Here is an 8,876-nt window from a genome sequence, read left to right on the forward strand (position 1 = left end):
ATACTATCTTTTTTTGTATGAAAGTTATTTTAGTTTGTGGGCGCCCTTCCGTTGCAACAGAGGCAAGGGAAGTGGGTGGTATGACGAATATGTGAGATATCTGATATCTCACTGTTAGCAACAGCGAGTGGGATTTCCTTAAATGTTTTGTCACGGATGATGACACTCTGACACCCCCACAGACTTTCTACATTTGACATGCTATATTGCGGTTACAGAATATCACTCAAATGTCAAGGGATTTCAACTTCCTTTTTAACATCCATTTATTTATTTATATATCTTTTTTATGTTAGCTATACACAAACGTCTGCTTCCTCCAATATTGAATAGCAGTTGTTGGTGCTTTCACTTTCTGCACAGTGTGAGCTGGTGGGTCGCAGTGGAGAGTTCAGGGGGAATTCAGACGTCTGTCTGGGGGAGTTTCCATTGCAGCAGAGGCGGAGTAAACACTGCACGGTTTGATTTGCGAGTTAAGGCGTGTGGTCCTGAGCACTACAAGTAGTGTGCTCTGTTTGTACAGCAGTAACCATCCTATAGTTCCTGAAGTGTTTTACCTGTACACAGACATACTGCACAGTTTTGTTCCTGACACCATTCTGTTTTCTACAGCAACAAAGGTAAGATGGTGCTTCAATTACAATTGACATTATTAAAACTGAGTTACTGTACATCAACTGAATAAGGAGGTTGCTCAACTTCAATGTAATAATAACATATTAATTTCCTCCTGTCTTGTCTGTTTTCCCTGCCAGGGAAAATATGAAGTTTCTGGAGCTGGGGGAGTCCACAAGTCGCTTCAGGTTCTCTCAGTCCTGTGTGGGGTTGGCAGGTTGCCTGTGTGTGAGCTACGCAGTCTGGACACCGTTCTGGCTGAAGGAGAGGGGACTCTGGACAGAGTGGAATAACACTACAAGTGACCAGACAAATCATATAGGTGGCAATGACTTCAGCGGTGAGCATCAAGCATTTACATGTTTGGCATTTTACTCTAGTCAAGAAATGCAATTTGTCATCTGTCCAAATATGTCACTCATGGTTAAGTCCAGTCTGACATACAGTAGCATTGCAGCATGATTACTAAGGGAATATACTTGTCTGTTTTGGAAAGGCACTGATCCTCAGTGTACCTTTTTCTCTACACCTCTGTATCCCGAGAGGATCAACATACAGATCATTTGAGAAATCATGGGTTGCAGAGGAACTTCTCAGTAGCTGTAAACATGTTAGAGCTCGCTCCTGTAGAGCGGTGAATTCCACAAGTTTCTCAAGTCTTGGTTGGAGGCAAATGTGCTGAAATCTTGGTCAGCTAGGATACTATCAGAACCATAACTATAAGAAATAGTATCCCTTGTTAGTTGTATTCCATTGACACTGTTACTAAGCCAGCCCACTTTTTAATTGAATATAATGTGGTCAAAGTCAACCCCCCTCACTTTACAAGCACAAGATCAAATGTACATGGATGTTTAAGTTTCAGGTTAAATGGTAAATATCTGTTTAGCCACTAGAAGAAAAACAAATGTAAATATTATATAAATATATGTAGTAGAGTATAATTGAGACAAGAGACCAAATCAACAACTTGCAAATTATCAATCACAAAACCAGCAGGGCTTTGGAGTAGTGATTCTTGTTACTATTTGATTAGTCATAGGCCATAAGGTGGGTTTAATAATGTCAGTAAATAAACTATGAAATATGTGATATGGGGATGCCCCTTGTAACAGAACATCAAGTGAAACAATCTGCTGGTCATTGTTACAAAAGTAAAATGTCTTCCTTCTTTTTTTTTATGTGCAAATCAGAATTTCAGAAAGAATGTTGCAGTCGGGAAAACTACCTAAACTCTGCATGAACTTTTGTTTTTACCCTCTTGGTTTCACTTTTATGCAGAGCTGTTTCCCTTTTACAACATGTTTCACTTCAACATTCTGCCTATTCATACACTGAACAAAAATATAAACGCAACGCTTTTGTTTTTGCTCCCATTTTTCATGAGATGAACTCAAAGATCTAAAACATTTTCTACATACACAAAATAACCATTTCTCTCAAATATTGTTCACAAATCTGAAAAAATCTGTGCTAGTGAGCACTTCTCCTTTGCCGAGATAATCCATCCCACCTCACAGGTGTGGCATATCAAGATGCTGATTAGACAGCATGATTATTGCACAGGTGTGCCTTAGGCTGGCCACAATAAAAGGCCACTCTGAAACGTGCATTTTTGCTTTATTGGGGGGGTCTGGGGGGATCCGAAAACCAGTCAGTATCTGGTGTGAGGGTTAGGGTTAGGGTTAGGGTTAGGGTAATGTTGTGAATCGAGTGGCCCAAGATGGTGGTGGGGTTATGGTACGGGCAGGCGTATGTTATGGACGATGAACACAGGCCACTCGATTCACAACATTACCCTAACCCTAACCCTAACCCTAACCCTCACACCAGATACTGACTGGTTTTCGGACCCCCCCAGACCCCTCCAATAAAGCAAAAATGCATGTTTCAGAGTGGCCTTTTATTGTGGCCAGCCTAAGGCACACCTGTGCAATAATCATGCTGTCTAATCAGCATCTTGATATGCCACACCTGTGAGGTGGGATGGATTATCTCGGCAAAGGAGAAGTGCTCACTATCACAGATTTTTTCAGATTTGTGAACAATATTTGAGAGAAATGGTTATTTTGTGTATGTAGAAAATGTTTTAGATCTTTGAGTTCATCTCATGAAAAATGGGAGCAAAAACAAAAGTGTTGCGTTTATATTTTTGTTCAGTGTAGTAGAAACGTAAATTAAAGTTATGATCAATCATTACCTTTCTCATTTTGAACTGTGCATTTGTCCTACAGCCCTGGAGGCAGAGAGAGTGTTTGGAGTGCTCTCCTTCCTGATGGCTGTAAGCACGGGAGCTCTGTGTCTGGTGTTTGCCCTCTGCTGGACATCTGAGACGGTGCGCTCCTACTCCAACACTCGCTCTCTCCTAATGGCAGGACAGGCCCTGTACCCCACCACCCTGCTGCTGTTCACCATGGCCTCTACAGGTAACACCATGACACTGCTCAGAACATTTGAAACCTGAGCCACACACCATGTTTTTTTATTCATAATTAGTTGTAATACCTATGTGTTCCTAGTAAAGCAGTAAAACATATCCCCATTTCCATTTAACCTCCAAATAGCCTTTTGGGTTGTGTAGTTCATGTCAAACCTACCTCTCCAGAATGTCTTTCATGTACTCCTCATTTACATACCCTGCAGTGCAGCAGTGTTTTACAGACACTTTTAACTTTCCCTGGAATTGCAGTTCATTATCATACAAACTCTTTTCTAAAGCTCCAGGCACGTAATAATTGACCTTAATGACTTTTTTCTTTTTCCCCCAATGATACTTGATTTGACTCGATTTTCTCCTCTTTCTTTAGGTTTCTTCTTCCTCCTCAGCTGGTCCTTTTTCACCTATCAGCACAGGGAAGAAATCCGTCAGGACTTCTCCAGCCTCGGCTCCTCCTATTGGCTAGGGGCCTTAGGTTGGGTCCTGCTGTTGGTCGTGGAGATAATAGTGTTTATGGCTGAGCAAGCTGTTGTGCCTGACATCCTGCCAGACTTAGAGAAATCTGTGGAGTCCTGGCGGATTTCCTCTCAACTTAAGGCCCCTAAACGCTCTTTCAGCGACGGTTATTACCCTGGAAACAGCATAAGCAACATGACTCCTAATAGCCTTGAGTGGGGTGCAGAAATTAGGATATGACAGAGGAAATGAATGATAATGTGTATGTTACACATTACTAACACAGACTCAATGAGGAACCAGCAATTCACACTCGTGTCTCACTCGCCTGATCGAGCCCCGGCATCAAGCTGAGAGGCCTGTTTGGGAATCATTATTATTATTGATCTATACAACCAGACTGAATATTGATTAACTGTGTTGGGAGTTCAAGTGTTTGCCAGAGGAATTAAGTTGGATTCCTGAAAGTCTTCAGCTTTCTCAAGAGCTGATCATAGCACTGATTCTCCACTTTGTTTCCAGTATTGACTCAAAAGTAAAACACACTAAGGACCAACAATACTGGCTGGTTAACTGGGCGGTAAATGTAAGATGACAATTGTTGTCTGACAAAGTATATGTGTAAACTGGTGCTTGTTGTCCAGGTGTGCTCCCAGGCCAGAATCAGATCCAGCTTTGTTTAGTTTTTTTGTGTCCGATTTATGTTATCAAAACACTCACAAAACATCCAGCTTGTACCTGGACTATTTTTTTTTTTTTAAAGTACTAGTGCTTCAATGTTTCTGTATAAGCTGTCAAGTTGTTGATGTATGTTAAATACACGTATGTTTAACATTAGATTTTTTTTTTTCTTATAAAAGGTAAAACAAAGGTGTTTGCTAATACAACAAATGGAAATATCACTTTAATTATTCCTTATTTTATTATCTATTATCGGTCATATCCTGTGTTGTAGTTTAACTATGCTGATCATGTGCTGTCCTCCACAACTGAATAAAAGTTGGAGACGTTTATTAACGTGTGTCTGTCATAGAGGGTATTATCAGCTCATATGGCTGAGCATGATGGTTGACAGCTTGGCAGTGTTCCTGCATCTGTTTAAGGAGTTGCAAGTGTAGTGGAGCAAAGGTTTTTCCAGCCAGTCCTACATATATCAGCTATTTGAATCACCTACCCAGCACATTTTCAACATAGTTCCAAGCTATGCAGAGCATGTGGACCACCCGACAACAGACTGCCTCCAAAGTCGTTATTTACTTTTCTCTCACACATTTCCTGGAGGAGAGGAAGCACTCTGACGCTGGACGGCTTATGTTTATGTTCTGCACCTGCCAAAGTGGGGGAGAATTAAGTGGCTCTGGCTCTGTTAATTGGGCGTTAATCAGGTGTTGCTCTAATTAAAAGGCAGTTCCGCCCTGTTGGGCCCTGGTAATGAGTTTGTTATTAAATCCACAGAGGATTTTTGTCTTTTTTTCAATTTACCAACAGGGTAGTGCTTAATTGCTGTGTAAATGAGGGGAATGTCCTTGAAGGTCGTCTTGCATCGGCACTCGATCCATGAGCAGAATGGTTCTAAAGAGCTTCCTCACCCAAACTTCAAACCTATTCAGTTCAATGTGTGTTCACCACTTTAGTCCAGCTGTGCCTCTCAGCAGTGACTGTTATTTTTAATTCAATGCTAAATCCTAAAAGAATCCTCTTTAAGCCTAATTTGTTAAATTAAGAGAATATGTGTGCCACTTTCTTTCTGAAATAAAAGTACTTTTGAAAAGTATTTCCTTTTCATCTAAATTATTTCACCCCCCCCCTTGAGGGTGTTGTCTTGGCCTTTGAAAGCATGCAGTCTTTTATGGCTGCCAGTCTGTCATAAAGAAACTCTCAATTTATCCCTTCCACCACCACAAACGCTGCTCTTTCACCTTCCCGAGAAAAACGACCAAAGGTTGAGAATGCCTTCAGAGAAAGACGGGCGGAATCAATGTGGAGATAGAAAGAAAAAGATAGTGAGATGTTTAGGCACAAAAGATGAAATGACAGATGAATGGTAGAAGATGTTAGGCACAGATATACAGGGGGCCTGATAGACACAGAGAGATTGTAGCTACTGATTGTTGAAGGGCATTTTCTACAGCGACATCAATCAGAAGATGGCAGCAAGATTGAGGTTGGCCGCCAGCGATTTCTGCCCGCAGACAGCAGCATCTGTAGAACACAACCTGGGATAAACCACTGCTCTTCATATCAATTAGAGATCAATTATACAGCCATGTTCTACCAATTACAGCACTGACACTATCTCATCCCCCAGTATAATGCATGTGCTTCTCTTTGCTCCTGTATGCTAGTGTTCATTGAGATATATAAATACATTTGCTTGCTAAAATGGTGAAGCATCCTGAATTTGATTTGTGTTGTGCTGTAACATTTATTTTGTGGTAAAGAAAGCAAGCTGTTGTTTTCAGCTTTACCTTTTGGTGGTGCTGGTGTAACATCTTTTGCTTTACTTCTTGCAATGAAATCCAGTGAAATGTAGGAGACACTGCTCTCATTTGACGAGTAATGAAATCACCAAAAAAAGGAAAGTGTTTGTTTGTGTTTGATTATTATTTGTGAGGTAGACAAAGTGTGATTAATATTCTGTAGCATATTTCAGAGGATTTTGAGCCAGAATGTGTCGGACTACTTAATAAGTCAATTTTTATTTGGCTCGATGTGGGAGCATGATGAATTATGAAATAAAGCGAAAACTTGATGCCTTTTGCAGTTTTATTTCCCTGTGGTTTACATAATTCACTCGGAACATTTGTAACTTTCCTGACAGGTTAATGCTGTTTGGTTCAAAGTCAAAAACGCTGAGGAAATATGCAGAATTGAGGGATGAAGATGAGAGGAGGAATGAATAGGGAACAAAGGGAGAGAGAATATTTGGCATCCCCACTTTTGTTTTTTAAACCCTGTGCCATGGAGCTCTCCCCCATCCTCTCTTACTAAACCCTACCAGTTTGCCTTCGGGGTCAAACGAGGGAAAGATGGTGCTGTGGCATGCCTCCTTCACTAACTGCTCCAGCTCCAACACCTGGAATCTGCAGGCAGCTTCACCTCCTTCTTTTTGCCAACTTCTTCTCTGCTTCGACACAATCTGACTCCACCAGATAAACAACACACTTTATATATCAACATCCCACCACTCCTACAGTAATCCACTGGGTTCACAAATTCACTAGCAACAGACCCAACTCATTTTCATTTCCAACTTGGTCAGGTTAATAACTTGGTCAATCTAATGGTGTCACTCTTCAACGCAAACCCTATACATGACATTTCTCTACAGTCTCAGTGAAAAACTAGGTTAACACTGAAAAAAAAAAAAAACCTAGCTTATTTTATCCAAAACACAGTACCTTTGAACTAACACTGGAGCCCCTCAGGGCTGTGTCCTCGGGCCCTTTCTTTACACCATCCACACAAATAACTACAAGCCTCTAACCATCACCACATCTTTCAAATATTCTGATGACTTTGTCATACGTTGACTACTCGTTGACAAAAACTCTGTTAAAGCCTACTGTATAAAAACCTTTACAGTCAATACACCACAACAATATTATAATGACATCTACCTGCAGATAAATGTAAACAAGAAAAGAGAACTGGTAATAAGCATATCAAACACAACCTGCACTGGACTGACCTCCACCCACATTCATTATAAGACATGATCAGAGGAGAAGCTTTAAATATCCCTGAATCATCATAGACAATAAACTCAGTTTTGATCAACACACTGCTGACATGCATTGATGATACCTGGAAGTCTTTTGTTAGTGTTGTGTTGAACCCCTACTGCTCTGTTCACCCTCCATGATAAACATCTCCAACCAAAACAAACTTGCCAACCTCACACACACCGCCTCAAAAAAAATCATATCCCTTCCAACACCCAGTTTATCAGATAAAACCTCAAAGCCTTCACACTGCTAACACTCAGAATATCAATTGAAACTGATCAACCTCAAAACCAACACAGTGTTTTTCCTCAATCTAGTTCAGCGCATTTGAATAGAGAAGAACTTGCATCAACATTTGTTTTTAACCTTCTGCAAAAGCAGCCCTGAACTATCTACCTCAATGATATTGCTGGGAGCTTGAATTGAATGGATGTATTCATGAAGATTCTTTGTACTGCCTATATCTATATGTTGTGGTATATCAATATGTTTCTATGTATTTGCTGTGAAAACAACTATTTCTCTAGGATGATGAATTTGAATATAAATCTAAAAGGATTTGAAATGTCACAAACCAGTTTCATACTGACCCTGAGCTCTATGCGGCAATGTGTGGTGTCAGATTTTGATGGACTTTGTACCTTTTTTCTGTCACCGCCAGCTCTCTATAGCCCTGAATGTTCTGATTTAGTCAAAATCAGAGTGTGACCACTGCAGTATTGTGCTCTCCACTGCCTTGTCATCAGTTTAAGTGGACACCCTTTGAAAATGGAAAAGTCAGGAAATTTGATATCTGCAGTTCTACAATCTCAGAAAAAGCAGACCGAGGGAGGCAGACAGAGAGGATGTTGGAAGAATACACCTTGTGTCCTTCAGTAGTCTTTTTTTGCAGGGACCAGGTCCATCTCGCCTGTAGAATCTGCAATGAGCCGTTACTCTTTGTGACTGACATCCCACCCGGACCCCACTGCTGATTACGTTTGCTCAGCAGTACTGAGTGCGAGGAGGCAGACAGAAAAACGGAGAGACAGAACTTACTTCAGGGAATGAAGAGTTTCTTGATTATCCATGCACTTACATTCATCCATTTGATTTCGAGACTGCAGGTGTTTTTGCATAGTCAAAGTCTCTCTGCTGTCTCTGGTACTTACATTTTTGTGTCTTTGAGTTCAGTCTCCCTGTGTGTGTACCATATCTGCCCTCCGGTGCCCTTGTTCGTAAGTGGAGTCGTCTCGGACATCTCAGTCCAGACAATGAAGCTGTAGTCCCATTCTCGTCACTCTATTCATCCCTAGCCAACTGCAGGCGCTCTATTCTCTTATCTCTGTGTGACCAAGGAAATTAAATTACAAATATAATCACTTGGCGCCAGTTTCTTTAACAGTGTGCCTCTGCTTTGCATATAGAGTGTGCTTGCTTTAGAGACACAATGTGTGAAGTTACTTATTGGCCTATTTACGATAATGGGCTCTGCTCTACCAGTGGAGTCACACACACCTTTTCACAATGACAGTGAATGGCACGAGGAAGTGAAGCGAGTGTAGGCTGAGTATAAAAGAGTATAAAAGATGGACAGGGAGACGTAGTTGCAGCCACCTGAGGAAAATCATTTTTGCATGGGTGAATAATCCAAAAAGCAA

The 8,876-nt window shown here is 41.0% G+C and overlaps 1 protein-coding gene across 1 annotated transcript; it reads left to right on the forward strand.

Moving 5' to 3' along the window:
* Positions 1-54: 54 nt before the first annotated feature.
* On the forward strand, positions 55-6,260 carry LOC307038514 (uncharacterized protein). The gene is made up of 4 exons (XM_079679968.1): positions 55-620; positions 756-955; positions 2,850-3,041; positions 3,423-6,260. Exons 2-4 carry the CDS (start codon positions 763-765, stop codon positions 3,746-3,748), a joined length of 711 nt encoding a protein of 236 aa, XP_079536094.1. The 5' UTR covers positions 55-620; positions 756-762; the 3' UTR covers positions 3,749-6,260.
* The last annotated feature ends 2,616 nt before the right edge of the window (positions 6,261-8,876 follow it).

This window comes from Notothenia rossii (assembly GCF_949606895.1).
Source record: "Notothenia rossii genome assembly, chromosome: 5".
Taxonomy (NCBI): domain Eukaryota; kingdom Metazoa; phylum Chordata; class Actinopteri; order Perciformes; family Nototheniidae; genus Notothenia; species Notothenia rossii.

Excerpts from the sequence above, each read along its gene's own strand:
- LOC307038514 (XM_079679968.1), top strand. The coding sequence starts at position 763 with ATGAAGTTTCTGGAGCTGGGGGAGTCCACAAGTCGCTTCAGGTTCTCT. Across the intron at positions 956-2,849 it reads AGGTGGCAATGACTTCAGCG|CCCTGGAGGCAGAGAGAGTG; the intron begins GTGAGCATCAAG and ends TTTGTCCTACAG. Across the intron at positions 3,042-3,422 it reads GTTCACCATGGCCTCTACAG|GTTTCTTCTTCCTCCTCAGC; the intron begins GTAACACCATGA and ends CTCTTTCTTTAG.